Below are 18897 nucleotides of genomic sequence, written 5' to 3' on the forward strand. Positions count from 1 at the left end.
CGCCTTTGAGGCCTCCCCCACCCCCAGTGAGAGGAGTCACACTAGGGTCTACCACACTGCTTTCCTGGGGACAGGGACACCCACGAAGCTACCAACACTTGCCCTAAATTTCTGCTTTTACTACAGTTGCCCTGAAACTGAAGTCAGCTTAGCAAAGTCGTTCGGAAGACCCGATCATTTTAACAAAACAATTTTCTTTGTTCAAGATCTTGAGAAGCATTTCACAGTCTTGTGTTCAGAAGAGTGAAAACTGAAGGATTGCTTCAAAGTCTTGTTGAGGAAGCAGTCACCAGGACCAGACCCTGTTTATCTACAAAACACGCACACGGCAAGACTCTAGCTTCATGATTCCTCCCAAAGTCAAAATCAAGCTTTTTTATATATGTAACATTTAAAACACAACCAGGAAACTGCAGGGACAGTGGTTGCACTTCAAGAAAACAAGCCAAACGCCCCCCCTTCCAACAGAGCTGTACCTCAGCTTCCTAAGGTCTGCCACCCATCGGTGCCCCATTCTTCTCATGTAGTTTATTTCCTCCTCTTCCTCGATGACTTCCCGGATCTGGTGTTTCACGGCTGGGTCCTTCACCACCACAAAGGTCCAGGGCTCTGTGTGGGCCCCACTTGGGGCTGTTCCTATTACACAGTAGATGAAACTCAGAAATGAAAATGGCAGGCAAGCACGGGTTATTAATCGAGAGGCAAATAGAATATTTCATCCTTGCTCAAATCAGTTTGATCATCTGGGAAACCAAGAGCTGGGCTGTGGGCTCTGGCATGCAGCTTCCGGTTCACTGTGTACCAAGTCTCACTTTGGGAGTCTCTGAACCAACGCATGAGGGCAAGGCCAGGACTTCTTGGGCTGTAGGACCAACTCCTGCTACTCAAGTCACGCGGGAGAAAATGTCCCTGAACAGCTGCACCATACCCAAGGGAAGAAACTCGGAGGGGAGATTCTGATACTCCAGATTCACCATTCGTTTTTATATTTTTGAAAAAAAAAAAGATAAAGTTGTGAAGCTCATTGGAAATGTTGAAATTTGTTTAGTGCTTATGTCAAAGCCCTGGGTATGGCTCTGTGGGATTTGTGGTCTTTCTGGGGACATGCAGAGTTGGGGAATGCTTGGCCCCAGGTGTTAATATGTGCAGCATTCCAAGGCAAAGCTCCATGGTGCACCCCTTGTCTAAGATGTTGAATTCCCTTTGAGATCCTAGAGAGGTCTTGGAACCACTTCTGACCCTGGTGTCACCCCTCAGTCCTAGAGAGGGCCCATTGTTCCTGGGTGTACCACAGAGACACACAGAAATTTAGCTGCAGGACATTTCTACAAGTGTAGAACTCAACTCGACTTTTGGCTGTTTCTTCCTTCCTGTTGAGTGGTTGAGTGGAATCAACTCTGCCTGCAGAAAGAATGAGGCCGATGAGCTCTTGTTGGGGTTTGCTGTCTCACACCACTCCTAATACCCACTGGCTTGTAAAACACAAGTCAAACTGGAAATTTTTACCCAGAGGGATTCTAGTTGACTTTATGTTCATTTTATTTGCTCACTTAATATTTGAATTTCTAAACTGAAGAAATAGATTTCTCTCAGTGTTTTCAGTTACTCCAAGTCTACTTTAAAAATCACAAGGGCACACTCATAGGTAGAGATATAGCTAAAGGGGAAATTTAGTAATTGCTGTTGCTTTGTTAAAGGACTCAGCAGTCTACTGCATTTTTATTCTTAACTGGACCCGATAGACATGCAATAATTTCTGCAAGTGAACATGAACGTGACTTATGTAGGAATAAGGTTCCAATCAGAAGAGACTCTCAAGTACAAATGTAAGGGCTTTCTCTTATAGCTCCTACTCCTTTTCTGTAATTCTATTTTTCTCCCCTCTGTGGAGATACTAATTTATGATGACAATGGGTTTGTCTTGTTTTGGTTCACATGGGGAAATTTTGCTAGTTCATTAGATTTCTATGCTGGAACATCTGGTATGTACATAAGAAATTTGTTTCCCAAAAGGTAAATGTTTGTGTGTGCTTGTGTATGAGTGTGTATGATTGTGTATGTGTGGTGTGTTTTAAGGGGAAAATGTTAAACAGATGTTTATCTTCCAATCATGTTCAGAAATCCTAGCTTTTAATAATACTTCATAAAATCAAAAAGTTTCAGAGATTTTGAAATATTAGTACATTTGCTTTCAAGAAATTTGTTAATAGTGAAAATGTAAAGTGGAAACCATTATGGGTCTGCCAGTCACTCAACATCTCAGTAAGACTTTATAGATAAATATATCACTCTTGGCCTTAGTCATTGTGTTTGAACTTCAACATTGCTCTCACTAGCAAGGCCCCTGACACTCTCAAAATCCCAGAGTGTAACTACAAACCTGCAGCTTTGATGACATTGTCAATGACTTCCATAGGGACCTGCTCATTGCTTATGAACCTGATCGAACGTCTCTTATTGAGAAGTTCATAAAATTCTTGGGACCTCTTAACCATTTCCTTCTCAGAATACCGGGTGTGGATGAATGGGATGTGTTCCACATTCTCCTCAGGCTCCTCCACATCATCGGCATCTAAAAACAAGACCAGGAAAGGTAGCAAATTAGATGAATTTTCTTGGTCATAGGTGGACACCAGGGGAGAAGGAGACAAAGTTCTGAAGTTGTAAATTTATATAAGCAAAACAAAAAGAAAAAATCCATTAAAATAAAAAAATAGATCTACAGAGTCCTGGCCACTGATCTTGACTATCCATCAAACTCCAGGCTTGTTATAAAGCAAAAAAAGAAAACTTACCTATAGAAATATAAGAAATTCAAATTTCTGCTGATGTTTGAGTAGGTTATTCAAAACAAGCTTGCATCCATTGAGAACCACTTAGACCATAAATGAGGTATGTTTTAAGATTTTTAAAAATCACTGAGCTGACAGCACAATAAAAAATTCCCAGACCATAACTGGACAGAAAATACGAAGTTACAGGTAAATAAGCAGAAAAGCTGTTTCCCCGATTGTGCTCATTGGCCAATCCCCACACATTTAATTTTCCACATTTTTGGGATTCAAAAGCAATGGAAATAAAACCCAGGCCCACACACCATGGGAAGCCTAATAAGCTAGGACCCCAAGACCCTTCTTAGGGAAAAAGAGAATCAAATGAATCAGTTCTCGAGGGTTTGCATTAGTTTTGTGGGTCCTTCCTCAAAGTTGTCCTTGGAATAAAATGGACTTGCCTGTTGACCTAGCAAAAGCAAATGCTACTGTACAAATAATTTTAAGTCTAATTATTACCAAGTGCAATCAGTCACATAAAGAAACAATCTCTTGAATGAAGAAGAGCTGAATCAATTTTTTCCGATCTATTCTTTTAACTTTTATTTAATGAATATAAATTTCCAAAGTACAGCTTATGGATTACAATGGCTTTTCCCCCCCATAACGTCCCTCCCACCCGCAACCCTCCCCTATCCCACTCCCTCTCCCCTTCCATTCACATCAAGATTCATTTTCAATTCTCTTTATATACAGAAGATCAATTTAGTATATATTAAGTAAAGATTTTAATAGTTTGCACCCACACAGAAACACAAAGTATAAAATACTGTTTGAGTACTAGTTATAGCATTAATTCACATTGTACAACACATTAAGGACAGAGATCCTACATGAGGAGTAAGTGCACAGTGACTCCTGTTGCTGACTTAACAAATTGACATTCTTGTTTATGGCGTCAGTAATCACCCGAGGCTCTTGTCATGAGTTGCCAAGGCTACGGAGGCCTTTTGAGTTCGCCGACTGATCATATTTAGACAAGGCCATGGTCAAAGTGGAAGTTCTCTCCTCCCTTCAGAGAAAGGTACCTCCTTCTTTGATGGCCTGTTCTTTCCGCTGAGATCTCACTCATGGAGATCTTTCATTTGGTTTTTTTTTTTTTTTTTTATGCCAGAGTGTCTTGGCTTTCCATGCCTAAAATACTCTCATGGGCTCTTCTGCCAGATCCGAATACCTTAAGGGCTGATTCTGAGGCCAGACTGCTGTTTAGGACATCTGCCATTCTATGAGTCTGCTGTGCATCCCGCTTCCCATGTTGGATAGTTCACTCCCTTTTTTATTCTATCAGTTAGTATTAGCAGACACTAGTCTTGTTTATGTGACCTCTTTGACTTTTAGTCCTATCAGTGTGATCAATTGTAAACTGAAACTGATCACTGGGACTAGTGAGATGGCATTGGTACATGCCACCTTGATGGGATTGAATTGGAATCCCCTGGCAAGTTTCTAACTCCGCCATTAGGGGTAAGTCCGATTGAGCATGTCCCAAATTGTACATCTCCTCCCTCTCTTATTCCCACTCTTATATTTAACAGTGATCACTTTTCAGTTAAATTTCAACACCTAAGAATAATTGTGTATTAATTACAGAGTTCAATCAATAGTATTAAGTAGAACAAAAAAATACTAAAAGGGATAAAGTATTAAGTTAGTTGTTCATCAACAGTCAGGACAAGGGCTGATCAAGTCACTGTCTCTCATAGTGTCCATTTCACTTCAACAGGTTTCCTTTTTGGTGCTTGGTTAGTTGTCATCGATCAGGGAGAACATATGATATTTGTCCCTTTGGGACTGGCTTATTTCACTCAGCATGATGTTTTCCAGATTCCTCCATTTTGTTGCAAATGACCGGATTTCATTGTTTTTTTACTGCTGTATAGTAGAGCCGAATCAATTTTTAAAAATACAGACAGATGCTCAATGATTCCAAATATTGAAATTATTGACAAACTAATACAAGTCTGTAGGACATAAGAAAGGACAAAAGATGACATATAAAATATGAGAAAACAGAATTTCTCAAACTGAAAAATAATATAATTAAGAACTTAATGAATGGGTTTACCAGCAGGTTAGACTACATAATGAGAGAATCAAGGAACCAGGAGATAAGTCAGAAGAAAATACCTGGGGGACACCAAAATATGGAAGGCATAGAAGAAAGAGCAAGAAAAAATAGTGTAGAGTGAGAATGTCTGACAGACATTTGTGCATAGTCAACAAAGGAGGCAAGAAAGAGGAAGTGGCAGAGACAATACTTGAAAAGATAGTGCCTGAGATTTTCCCAGAACTGATGAAAAATATCAAATCTACAGATTTAAGGTGAATAGAAATTCTGAGTATTTTAAAAAGAAGCCCATACTTTTATAATCAACTGTGAAATTTTAGAGAAAAAAATCTCTAAAAGAACAAGAATATCATCATATTCTTAGAATTGTATCTACAAACTACATTGAATCTGCTCTCTTTGTATTAATATACCATTAATGTGAAAATATCAGATGGTAAAAACAAAGAGCGAGCAAAAATAACTGAATTCCTAACATGAAAAATAATAAAATTGCACTGAGTATAAATGGATTAAATGTTTCTGTAAAAATCAATTTTTTTTCTGTTCAAAAGAGTATTTATAAGAGGCACATCTAAAACATAAGTATATAGAAAGGTTGAAAATTATCATGCATGTGGCAGAAAAGTTCCACAATATATCAGATAACTATAATATATCAGATGAAAGAAAAATCAAGAACCATAACATTTATAGCAAAACATTTTATAACAAAATTTAATTTTCTGGGAAAACACACTTTTAAATGCTATACACTTATGTCATAGGAACTCAAGACAGACTTTTAATCTCAGGGGAAGGTCTTACTACATCTATCCCAGTAATGATAGAATAAGCAGAAGGAAGAAAATCAACAACTATACAGATGATATGAGCAAGACAATCGTAAAAAGGAACCAAATGGAAACATAGAACTACAGAAAACACATCCTTTTTTAAGTACCTGGCTCCTGCCATCGGGTCAGCGCGGTGCGCCGGCCGCGGCGGCCATTGGAGGGTGAACCAATGGAAAAGGAAGACCTTTCTCTCTGTCTCTCTCTCTCATTGTCCACACTGCCTGTCAAAAAAAAAAAAATCCTTTTTAAGTAGACTCAAAACATTCATAAAAATTGGCCATCCATTGGGCCAGAAAATAACTCAAGACATTTTAAAGTTTCGATAGATAATGATCTCTGATATTAATACAATTAATCTAGAAATAAGCAATAAAAAGATAACAGCAAAATTCAAGAAGCTACCTTATTGGAATTCGGAAACACTTCAAAATGAAAATAAGAAGTTACTACATACTGAAAAAAATCTGTTCAGTAACACAATGTACTGTGTTTAGAAAGAGAGCTTTAAACAGATGCATTAGATAGGAAGAAACCCTAAAAATTAATGAACTAAAAATCCATTTCAAGAAGATTTTTAGAAAGAGCAGCCAAATAAAACCAAAGATGGTAGGAAGAGGAAAATGCTAAATATAGCACATTAAGGAAAAGGACAAGAAGCATCCATTATGGAGAAACATCAAAACCAAGCATAGTTCTCTGAAAATACTGATTAAATTCACACCGGGAAAGATTGATTGGGGGAAAATTAAATCACAACTAAAATATATCAGGAACAAAAACAAGGAGGTATTACTACAGATACTACTGACATTTAAGCAATATTATGAGGACATAATTATGACTGTTAAACAATTGTATGAGGACGTTATTATGACAGTGTGTTAGATTATTTGCATAAAATGGATAAATTTCCAGAAAATATAACCTGTCAAAATGAATTTCAAAATAGAAAACTGAAAGGTCCTTAAATAAATTGAAATAGTAGGTAAGGATCTTCCTGGAAAAGAAGCAAGCTCTAGGCCCAGATGCTTCATAAGGAAGTTCTACCAAAGGTTGATAGATCCTATTGTTGAACTCTCCCAAACTCTTCCCAGCGACAGAAAACAAAGTGACACCCCCAACTCAATTTATGTGACTATCACAACCTTAGTACCAAAACATGACTAGGGCATTAAAAGAAAGAACAATTACAGTTTCAATGATCTCACAAATATAGACAGAAAAATCCTAAGCAAAATATTACTAAACAGAATCCAGTAATACTTACATGTAAGACACAATACTTTTTGACCAAATTGGGATTATCCCAAGAATGCAAGATTAATTTAACATTAACATTAGAAATTTAATGCTAGAAAAATAATCATTTTTTTTCAGATTAACAAGCTAAAGATCACACACTATAAAAGCATTCCAATGCAGAAAAAAGTATTTGACAAAATTTTACATTCATCTCTTAGTAGAACCAGAGGTTTTAAGCCTAACTACGTGAGCTAAAATCCCCACAGCCAGCTTAGTCAATGGTAAAACACGGAAAACCAGAGACTGACAAAAACAAGGATGTTGAATGTTATCACCACAATTCTAAACTACAAAGACTAATTTTTAAGAAAGAAAGGTAAGAGAATATCTTCATGACTTTAAAGTAGATTTTTTAATCAACATACAAAAATATTAATCATTAAAAAACTGTGAAATGAAACTACATAAAATTCACCATTACGACCACTTGCTTCTGCCTCTTTCTCCTGACCAGAGAGTTCTGGAAGCTTATCATCTGTGGCTCAAGATCTTACAGAAGATGAAGACACAAAGAAGATTTAATAATTGAAGCAAAAAATGGCAAAAATGACAGGGAAGAAAATTGACTCCCAGATACAGCAGAAAACAAAAAGGAAGATGTGTCCAGTGCACCCAAAGCCTCAACAACCATCTTATTTTACAAAATTTCTCAACAGATAGCATAGTGAGGTTCTTGTTTACAAACAAGGACCTAGAAGACATTATTGTTAAATACCCAGGTGCCTCACAATATTCTCAAAATTGTTACTATATATATATCCAAAATCTCACATCTCTTTCTCAAAACTGTGTTCATTTCTTTCAAACGCATGAATAGACATATCTTTGGGTTGAATTAGAAAGATTCTAACAAATTGAAAGATGCTGTCTTCAGTCAAAGTTAAAATTACTGAAAAGGAAAATGTCTTGGATGGAGAAAATACATATACTCCTTGCATGTCTTAAGCTGATCTTGGACTTCTGTTTGTTGTTGAACTTCAGGAGGCAATCCAGGAGGCAAAAGTTACCAAAACGAGACCAGTAGAGAAAATAGATCTCAGTATATTAAATCAGAAGGAATTGACATGAGCTGGGTTTATTTTTAGGGAACTTTGAGTCAGATAAAGAAAGTTTCACTGAGCAGACTGCCCAGCAAATAGACTCTGAAAGTAGCAGTGAGATCACATGAGTAGATGGCTCTTTTATACATCAATTCAGTCTTTATTAAACCTGCTCTAATAGTTCTCAGCCTTGGGAAATGGTGCAGAGAAGTCGTCACGGTAGGAGGTAAGTCCTACTCAGATAAGAACAGACAACAAAATCTGCCTTGCTACAAGCGCTCAGCACTCACTTTCCAAAGCAGCAAATTTGGAAGTTTACAAACCATCACAATGTGCATGTTTTATCTGAATCATTGTTGTACTATCTGAACACATGTCTTCTAGAGATTACAATGTAAACTAAATGTAGCATTGTCATGATCTTGATAACCTCTCATTCACAACCTCTCTTGGATCCCTTGTGTGTTTGCCTGATAAGTGCATCCCAGGTCTTTCACTGTGTGAGAGAAGATAATTATTTGTTACTGTCTTCTCTGAGTAGATACAGGTCTTTTATTCACACAGATTCATCTATGTTGTGCCTGTGGTTATGGTTGTTGTAACAGCAGCTGTGGCGTCTTTTGAAGGACTTCCACTTCCAGCAATGGTTAATTATAGATTATCTGCCAACTCTTCAAGCTAAAGAAACTAAAATCCTTAATAAAATATACTTTAAGACATTTTCTTCTATGCATCAAAGAACTCATCTGTAACTAAAGGAAATAGCAGTAAAAATCTAGGTGAAAGTTAGTACCCATAGAGATAGACCAGCACTCAAATGCTGGGAGAACATTTTCCAGTGACCAAGCAACAACTGTGGGGCTGAGCTGAGATAAGGAATTGTGAAAAAGGCAAGACCCCAGCTCCACCCAGGGCTGTGGTGGGAGCCTGATAGCCCTGCACTTTGGATTGGGACCTGAAAGGGCTCCATTCCTTTAGTAAGTAAGCAGTCCTGGTATGAACTATGAACTTGTAGCCTAAGGTAGTATCACCTGAGTGACCTAAGGAACCACAGTCCTTGACCTTAGATGAAAGTGAGCCCAGGCTATTAGCATCACACAGCTGGAAGGCACCAAAGTGATTTTTTCCCTAGAAGTAAGTGCCAGCATCCTAGACCATAAAAAGGTTTTTTTTTTTTTTTTTTTTTTTTTACAAATCCATTTTTATTTATTTACTTTTCAATAGTTTAAATCCTTGAGGGGTACAGCATCACACGGATTCTGTGTCCAATGGCCTTCACAGGAAGGTTGCTTCGGAATTTGGCACGAACCATGCCACTGTTTCCGTGAGCACGAGTTACCTTTCCCCAGATTACTCTGGTTTTGTTAGGTTTGCCGCCAGGAGTCACTGTGTTGTTCTTTGCTTTGTACACATAAGCACACCTCTTGCCCAAGTAGAATTCAGTTTCATCCCGAGCATAAACACCTTCAATTTTAAGCAGTGCCGTGTGTTCCCTTTGGTTCCGGAGACCTCGCTTATAGCCAGCAAAAATGGCCTTGCACCACAGTCTTCCAGACATAGCTGCCTTCTAGAAGTCCTGCTCCCTGCAGGCCTCCACAGGCTCCAAGATGGCGGAAAGAGCATAAAAAGGTTTTAAGAATAATGTTCCCAAAGAATGACTACCATACAATTAAAGATAACAATACATTCAAGAAAGCAGGAATTTGATGCTTGTGCTGTGGCACAGCAGGTTAAAGCCCTAGTCTGCAGCTCCGGCATCATGTGTGGGCGCCAATTCAGGTCCCAGCCACTCCACTTTCGATCTAGCTCCTTGTTAATGTGCCTGGGAAAGCATCAGAAGATATGCTGAATGCTTGGGCCCCTGCACCCGTGTGGGGGACCTGGATGAAGCTCCTGGCTTCTGATCGGCTCTCTCTGTCTCCACTTCTCTCTGTAACTCTGTCTTTCAAATAAATAAAATAAATCTTAAAAAGAAAAGAAAACAAGAAGTCATGAATAAGACCCGCCAGACCACAGGCATCAGAAACAGACTCACAGAGACTTACAACGGGAATCATCAGACACAGATCATGAAAAACTATGCTCACTATGTTCAAAGAAATAAAAGACAAACGTGACAATCTTGGTAGAAAAAAGAACCAAACATCTTTTAGAAATAAGAACTATAATAAATATTCTATCAATAGTAGATACAGCTGAAGAGAAAATTAATCAGGAGGAAGACAGTTTTTCATTACTTAATTAAAAATGTAGAGAAGGCAGAAAGATAGCAGATTTGAACAAGAAACTGAAAGACATGAGAAGAGGCAATGAGAATGTCTAACCATTTAGTTGGAGTCCTGGAAGGAGAGGGGAGAGAGAGAATTGGGTAGAGATACTCTTTCAAGAGAGAAATTTTCCCCAAATTGATGAAAGACATCAATTCTCAGATTCTAAAACTCAGCATGATGTAGAAAAATTGAGAGCTGGTGCTCTGGTGTAGTAGGTTAAGCCTCTGCCTGCAGCACCAGTATCCCTTACGGGTGCGGGTTCAAGTCCTGGCTGCTGCACTTCCAATCCAGCTTCCTGCTAATGGCCTGGGAAAGCAGTGGAAGATGGCCCAAGTGCTTAGGCCCCAGCATCCACATGGGAGACCCAGAAGAAGCTCCTGGTTCCTGGCTTTGGATTGGCCCAGCTCTGGCTGTTGCAACCACTTGGGAAGTGAACCAGGGATGGAAGGCCTCTCTCTCTTTGTCTCTCTTCTCTCTCTATCTGTAACTCTGCCTCTAAAATAAAGAAATAAATCTTCTTTAAAGATTTGAATATAGGTTAATTTCATGTCTCTACTTGGGTTTCCAGGAAGTAGACTCAGACTAAGTCTAGTGTGGGCTTGTTTTTAGGAAGTATGTTGGAGATTAAAACCTGTAGAAGGGAGAGGCAAAAAACAGGACTGGGAAGAAGAAACCAGCTACAAGGCAAGCCGGAGAAACACCCTCAACCAACACCAAGGACTACTTTGGAACGGAAATGGTGCTCCACAGTTGTCTCCAATTAGACCATAATAACTGGGTCTTATACCCCTGCTCCAATCAGTCACTGGATATGGGTCTCCCTGGGAATCTATTAGTAACAGAGAGAGAAGAGGAGAGACTCAGAGAAAGAGCTCTTCCATCTGCAGATTCATTTCCCAAGTGGCTGTAATGGCCAGGAGTAAGCCAGGCTGAAGCCAAGAGCCGGGAACTTCACCCAGGTCTCCCATGTGGGTGCAGGGCCCCAAACACTAGAGTCATCTCCCACTGCTTTTCCCTGGCCATTTGTAGGGTGCTGGATTGGAAGTAGAACAGCCTGGCCACAAACTGGTGCCCATATGGGATGCTGGTGTCACACACTGCAGCTTTACCTGTTACGCCACAGTGCCAGGCCCAAAAGCCAGGATCTTGAGCAAGGCAGCTTTGTGCAGTCCAGGCAACCTTTGTAAGAGGCTGCCACTACTCCCAGCCTCCCTTGAAAGGAGATCTGGGAAGTGTATTGCCAGGCCCATCTCACAATGAGCCTGGGAGTTTGTGCATACATCAGAGAAATTTGTGCACATGTGTACCAGGATATGTGGACAAGAATATTCACACTGGGGCTGGCACAGAGGCATGGCTGCTTAAGCCATAGCATGCAATGCCAGCAGCCCACATGGGCACCAGTTCCAGTCCTGGCTGCTCCACTTCTAATCCAGCTCTCTAGCTTGCACCTGGGCAAGCAGAAGATGGCCCAAGTCCCGGGCCCTTGAAACCACATGGAAGACCTGGATGAAGCTCCTGGTTCCTGGCTTCAGCCTGGCGCAGCCCTGGTCATTGCAGCCATTTGGGGAGTGAACCAGTGGATGGAAGATCTCTTTTTCTTTGTCGTTCCTTCTCTCTCTTGTAACTCCACCTTTCAAATCAATCTTAAAAAAGAAAGAATTCCAAAGCAAGAGAACAGGTGGGATACTCATGTGCTAAGTACTGACAGGTAGCAGAGATAGGATACTGGTGTTATTAAAAAAAAAAAAAAAGGAGAAAAGAATGTTCACGTTGTTTATAATATCCCTAAACTAGAAAGAGCCTTAATGTCAATCAACAGTGGAGTCAGTAAATTGTGATATCGTCATAAGGTAGAATGGGACTTCAAAAAGTTCATGGGAAATGAATTAAATTATAAGCCTATTCTATTTAAATTCTATTTTCTACTTTTCTGCTTATTTGTTATTATTTTCATTTTATTAGAGACACAGGGAGACAGAGCTCTTTCAGCTGCTGGCTCACTCCCCAAAAGCCCACAACAGCCAGAGCTGGGCCAGGCCGAAGCCAGGAGTGGGGAAATCTGTCTCCCCCACTGGAGTGTCAGGGATCCAGGTACTTGGGCCGTTAGCCTGGTGTCCTCTGGTGCTCTGTGAGATGAATATTTTGCCAGAGTACAAGAGGAAAAAAGTCCCATTTTATATTTAAAATGCCAATACTTTGAAGAAGGACAGAGAATGTAAAACAATGAATGGGAACTTAAAAGGCTAAACACAACTGGCCATAGCAACTCTTGCGTTCTGAGCAAAGCGGTGTAATTTGTGTCTGTGGAAAATCAACCTCCCTTGCTTGCTCTCCACTCACAGGACTAATGAGAGGAGGAGAGGGGATGAAACTGTGCAGCCGGGACAGCGTCCCGATGCTGCCAGGGTCCCTGGACCCACGCTGTTTTCAGAGCACAGGAATGAGTCTGCAGGAGAGGCCCTTGACTACTCTGCCTGAGCACGTGACGGAGCAGACGTGGGAGAACGGTCCACAGGAAGCCCCCAACACAGTGACTCAAACACCCGTATTTTTTTTTCAAGTGATTGTTTTTTAAAAAAAATGTCTTTTACTCATATGCAGAGACTAAAAAAATCAAGATGCTATCATAGAAGTTAAAAGTATGCCTAGCAAAGCAGTGTTAATGTATTGTGTATGTCTCTAATAATAATAATAATAATAATAATAATAATAAAAGCTTTTGAAGGAAGAAGAGGCTGTTCCAAATGTGAATGCACTGTGTGAGGACTGAAAAATGGAGAAATCCCTCAAGGAATCAGACAGCGCTGATTCCCAAGCACAGTTCACTGTGTGGTGGAAGAAGCAGCACTTGGAAAAAACCAGGGGCCCCTGGGGTTTCAGCCTCAAGCCAGGTGTGGCCCCAAAAGGACAAAGTTCAGGGAGTTCTCAGAAACCCTTGACAGGGTGTTGGCCCCCTCAAAGCATGTGGGGTTGAGGATTTAACCTTTAAGAGGAAACAATACTCGTTTCAGTGTAATTTTTTGTAAACAGGGTGAACTCAGCCGACACGCGGATTGCACAGGTGTTAGCTGTTGGCTAAGTGAAGCGAAGCATGAAAGCCAGGCAAGTCCTAAAGCTGACCTCCTTACATTAGTGGAACGGAGTGATTTTCTCCGTTCAGATGTCTCAGAAGATGCCAATAGCGATGATTCTGTAGAGTTTGTTGTTGGTGGTGTTCTTTTGGTAGGAGCATGGCTCAGCGGAATAAAAGCCTCTGGTGGGTGTGATTAGTTTGGGAAAAACCCAATGTTGTCATTGTAGGTTTGCAAAACCCAGTATATAATACACATTACATTTAGTAGAGCTTCCAGGGTCTTCCAAGAAGGCAGAAGTAGACGATTCATTCCACACGGTTTTTATTGACCATTTACTGGATATGTAGATGAACCAACCTGAAATGATTTGTATGTTCTTTCCCATTTAAACAAATCAGAACATGTCTATAAGGATAGAATGAGAAAATGTGACTGCTCCTACGACGAAGCTAACTTTTTTATGTAGTGACGGAGGATAAGGAGTGGTGGCCAGAGAGGGAGGACACGGGGGGCTCTCGGAAGGGACAGCATGCAAAGTGCAAATGGAACAAGAAGAGGGATTCTGTGCATGGGGCCTGGGGCTGGGCAAGGGGGTGTCCCAGGCATGTTTGAGAGGCTGAAAGGAGGCCCACATGTCTGGGTCTTGTTGAGCAACAGACAGAATGTCTTAGATAAGGTGGAGAAGGAGCCTATTAATAGCCAGGTTATGTGAGCCAAGAGGATACACTCCAGTAACACTGTGGATGGAGCCCAGTGAGCTCCCAAGAGACACAACCCCAGCAGGGCAGGGAGCAAATACAAAAGGCACCACTTCTTCCTCCCCTTGAACTCCCGACTGCCCTCCAGGAATGTGGCAGAGAGCATTCCCACGTTCTCATTCTCAGCAAAGCCCTTTGTTTTCCTGCCTCCTCCACCCTAGACCAGTTGGAGCCACTAGGGTTTCCTTGAAGTTCAAGGCCACCGTATCCAAAGCAGAGTTTCTGCTCTTTCATGGAAATCTGCTGCTGCCTTCACTTGGGCGTTGCTGATGAAGCCAACAGTAGCTCACCTTGTATCACCACTTCAGTAATACAAGGAACCCCTACATTTCTCCATAATTAGGAACAGGAAGGCTGGAGGTTCCCAGACGGAGAGACATGGAATCCAGCAATGCTACAATGAAGCCGGTGAGGTCTAAGACACAATACAGCAAAAGATGACACCTTGGCATATTGAAAACCATTAGGGTTACCAAGGTCTCCGGGCTTCCCAAGCTTGGATTCCCTGAAGCAGGTCAGAACACCAGAGCAAAATTTCCTGATCTCCCCCTGCAGGAGATGATTAGACCCTCATGTGGGAGGTGCACTTCCCAGACCTGGAGGAAAGAAACATCCTTATCTCTGAAGAGACTGGGACAGCGAGAAGACTCTGAACAAATAGGCGTGGCTAACTTTGCCCCGGTCGACAAGGGCTCTTCAAAGAATTATGAAGAAATGGAACTGAGACATCATCTTGAGTGCAGCAAGTTTTAAACTCTGTGCATAGTTCCTTCACAATGTGCATTTCCGTGAGGTTTTTGAAAACCCTTGTGTCGTGATTAGATCATACGCCCTTGGTCCTGTCCTGTCCCCACCATATCCACTGCTCAGCAAACCTAGCACACAGGTAAAACCATTTCTTGAGGTCTTCATTTTTTTATGTCATGCAAAACTTACACCTAATAAACGTTTGTGTGTTTCTCTTGTTAACTTGGTTTTTGTTAAAAGGGCCCCAGCCATGAACCTAGGACGTGCAGAGAATAAGATCCGTATCCTCTCCAACAAACCAAGAGAGCGAAGCGGAAAGCAGCTGTTTGGTGAGCTCCTGTCTCTCTGTAGAATCCCAGTGCCCCGTGCTGATCGTCCCCCTCTCCTAGCGCCACCATCCCAGGCTTGGCGTCGAGGATAAAGTCTTCAAGTCCTTTCTCCTTCCTAGTCATTTCTCGTCTGTGTTTACCTGTCCTCTGCCTTCAGGTCTCCCAGGAGTCTTGGCAACCCAACACATCGGAGGGAGATCAAGTTCAGAGACAAAGCTGCTCTATGTTCCCAGCCCTCTGCCCCAGCCCTGGGTCCCTGGTTCCTCCCCAGCCTCATGAAGCCCTCCTAGATCCTCAGCCCTCAGGGGTCCTCCGATGCAGTGGCTTTCCTCCAGCCACAGGGATTTTTAACCTGCACCTGCATCTCCTGCTATTGTGTTTTAGGTCTTTTTCTGGTGGAGAGGCAGCCCAGCAGCCACTGCCTGGGTCCTGCCTCTCTGGCTGCCCTCATGGGCAGGCGACTCGCCCCATCTGAGCCTGTTTCCTTATCTGTCATATGGGGGAATCCTAAGGTCCTGTCGTGAGGATGAAAGGGAAGTTCTAGGGAAGTGCTGTGGGGGGCCCTGTCCCCGTCCTGGTCCTGGGGCCCTTCCCGGGGCTTCTGTGTCCCAGGACACATCTCTGCCACAGTTCTTTGTATCCGTGGGTGTCCCTGTATTCTGTGCCCAGCCTCCTTTAGCAATGCCCACTTCAAGGATTCATTAGATCTGCAAGTTCTGAATGTGGCCCCCTTGCTGGGGACCCTCCGACCAGTGTGTGTGTGGCCAAGCCGCCCCCTCTTCCCTTCGTGCCGGGATGTGCTACCAGCAGCTCCATTGTCACCCTCCTCCGTGAAACGCAGCGTCTGCCCCTTTAGATGGGGTCTTCTCCCCCTCGCCCACTCACCTTCCAGATCCCACTCTGTCCTTCCTCTAATCGCCAGTTCCTGACCCACCCCCGCTCCTCTTCCTCTGAACTGCACTCACTCTGACCCACCCCGTCCACTGCACTCCCACCACTGCCACCCTGGCTGGCCCTCCTGGAATAAATCAGCGCACAGCCTCACATCTCGGGTCCTTTGCGAAGGGAAGTGCTTCCCAGCGGGCTACGTTCTCAGCCGGCATTCGGCATTCCCGCGGCTGCCCTGCAGTGCACTCACAGGGCAGCAGGAGGCAGCCGGGTAGGAGCTTGCCTGTGTTTGGACCGTGTGCTGTGCAATCTGCCTGACCACTCCCCAGCACGGAGGGCTAGCAGGACACTGCAGTCCCACCCCCATCCTGGTCCTGAGGTCAGCATGACTCGAAACACACACACCCCATACACACACACACACACACCACACACACACACACATACCACACAGCACACACACCACACATACACACACATACCACACACACACACACCCCACATACACACACACCACACATACACATATACCCCAAACATACACAGAACACACACCTCACACATACACACACACCCCACATAGCGCACACACACATACACCATTCATATACACACACACCACACAGCAAACATACACACACACCACACATACACACACCACACACACACACCTCACACATGCACACACACACCACACATACACACACACCACACACACACCACACAGCACACACATGGACCACACACATAATGCACACAAATACATGCACCACACGCACACTTGCACACACGCACACCTGCACACTTGCAGGTGGTCTCTGTGTGGGAGTGGGCATCTCACTGACAATCACAGAGCCTCCTCCAAGTGGAGTGTCCCACGCACCAGCTCAAAGCCTCGGGAACAGAGAGTATTCAAAGCTCCCTTAGAATCTCTTTCTCCCTCCCTGCCGCCTTTATCACCTCCTTCGCCTCCTCCATCCAACACCGGGCACCTCGATGTCCTCTCTCCCCACCCCGTCTCCTCACATCTCCCGCAGGCAGCCCCCTCTCTTCCTGACCTGCCTCCTGCCCTGTTTACATTCCGGGACTCCTCCAGGCCGGCTGCTCCGTCCATCACCCACCTACCCCCTTATAACCAGCCCACTGGGTTTGTCTCGCGGTCACTCTCTCTGCCTCTGCTTTCTGGGACAGTGGCCACTCCTCTAACCCACAGGGCCTGGCCCAGTGAGAGGCAGCAAACCCTAGGAAGATGCCACTTTGTAGATTTCAAAGTTCCTCATGATACCCTGGCCACTCCTCCAGGCCCACTGCCGCCTACAATGAGACCCTTCCCAGAGACATCAGCCACTGCCGAAGGTGGCTTTCCCTGGCTGCCACCACCCCCGGAAGCTTTCTTAGTGGGGGCCCAGGAACAAAGAGGGGTTAGCGTTTGCAGGTGACAAGCTGGTCGCCTGAGAAGGATGATGGGTCTTGGCCCTAAGCTGGTTGTTTGCACAATGGAGGTTGACGAAGCTGGCCTGTTCTCCCCATGGCGTCCCCTCGCCCCACCCCAGGGGAGCCCAGTGACAGAGCCAAGGCGGCTTTACCTTCTTCCACCTGCTGGAGGTCAGTGCTGTCCTTCAAGTCTTCCTCCACCCTGGGGCGAGCTTCAGCCCTGGCCTGAGTCTCCCTCCTCTTTCGATCAAAGATCCACAGGATGAAAGCACAGATGACAGCCACCAAGCCTGGACTGAGGAAAAACATGGTCGGGAGGGTGACCCAAAAGCGTGCTCACCTCCCAGTCAGAGGCGGGAGTGGGGGTGGGCCTGGCTCTGGGACCAAGGTGTGAGGTCTGTGCAGGCGCAGGACCAAAGTACAGAACTCTCTGCAAAACTCTGGGAGGACTTTGCAAAGAGCAAATAGCGCAGTCACATGCGTGTGGGCTTGGTCAGGCACCAGCGCACTCATTTTAAAATCGCAGGCTCGGTCAATAAATGCTTAGAGAGAAATGGCTGGAATCGGAGTAAACACTCAGGCATTTAATCTTCCTCCCATGTAACTTTTCCCCAGGAGCAAAGGGCCTTGGACTTGCCTGAAGTTAGGACCCGCCAGGAGAATTTGTTTTTAAAAGAACAGATTTCCTGATACCGACTCAGATCTCAGAGTTAATTTCTGGGAAAGGCTCTTGATGACCTGCCTCTCAGATGTCATGATTGTGAAACACTGCCCTGGGCTTTAAAAAAAAATGCTGTCTGAGCCAACATATAATGAAAAGATTGCATTTGGTAGTAAAGAAAATCTTCCATCCAGAACAAGTGATAAACTAAAATGACAGTTTGATTAATTGCAGTAACTTAAAACCTGAAGTAGGGCTTTCCTTTTTCAGGCAAGTATTTTAGTCAGTTAGGGCTGGGATAACAAAAACACCACAGGGTAGGTGGCATCAACAGCAGAAATCTGCTCTTAGACTTCTGGAGGTTGAGAAACCGAAGATTAAGGTGTCAATCCGTTTGGCAAGGGCCCCTTCTTTGTTTGCAAGCAGGTGTCTTCTTGCAGCACAAAGACAGAGTTCTTTGATGTGTCTTCTTTTTTTTTTTAAGATTTATTAGTTTATTTTGAAAGTCAGAGTTACAGAGGGAGTTGGGAAGAGAGGGAGAGGGAGAGAGGGAGAGAGAGAGAGAGGGAGAGAGGGAGAGAGGGAGAGAGGGAGAGAGGGAGAGAGAGAGAGAGAGAGAGAGATCATCTGCTGTTTCAATCCCCAGATGGACACAG

General features: G+C 43.4%; 2 protein-coding genes across 8 annotated transcripts in view; both read right to left on the minus strand.

Moving 5' to 3' along the window:
- Nucleotides 1-18196, minus strand: part of IYD (iodotyrosine deiodinase) — a 36650-nt gene extending 18454 nt beyond the window's left edge. The window contains exons 1-4 of one of the 7 annotated variants that reach the window (XM_051854242.3): nucleotides 17733-18190; nucleotides 5843-5956; nucleotides 2381-2572; nucleotides 477-636 (exon numbers count right to left, since the gene is read on the minus strand). In XM_051854242.3, the coding sequence (XP_051710202.3) occupies nucleotides 477-636; nucleotides 2381-2572; nucleotides 5843-5956; nucleotides 17733-17889 (623 nt within the window). In that variant the 5' untranslated portion in view covers nucleotides 17890-18190. Of the gene's footprint in view, nucleotides 1-476; nucleotides 637-2380; nucleotides 2573-5842; nucleotides 5957-17732 lie in introns of those variants that run through there. The other 6 variants (XM_089333619.1, XM_051854245.3, XM_089333621.1 and 3 more) reach the window with 6 other exon arrangements.
- LOC100338996 (large ribosomal subunit protein eL33-like) lies at nucleotides 9259-9717 on the minus strand. Its single transcript, XM_051836819.3, has one exon. It carries the CDS (start codon nucleotides 9633-9635, stop codon nucleotides 9303-9305), a length of 333 nt encoding a protein of 110 aa, XP_051692779.3. The 5' UTR covers nucleotides 9636-9717; the 3' UTR covers nucleotides 9259-9302.
- Nucleotides 18197-18897: the final 701 nt, after the last annotated feature.

This window comes from Oryctolagus cuniculus, chromosome 5, assembly GCF_051225735.1.
Source record: "Oryctolagus cuniculus isolate XC-2025 breed Fujian yellow rabbit chromosome 5, ASM5122573v1, whole genome shotgun sequence".
In the NCBI taxonomy this organism is placed as follows: Eukaryota; Metazoa; Chordata; class Mammalia; order Lagomorpha; family Leporidae; genus Oryctolagus; species Oryctolagus cuniculus.

Excerpts from the sequence above, each read along its gene's own strand:
- LOC100338996 (XM_051836819.3), bottom strand. The coding sequence starts at position 9,635 with ATGTCTGGAAGACTGTGGTGCAAGGCCATTTTTGCTGGCTATAAGCGA.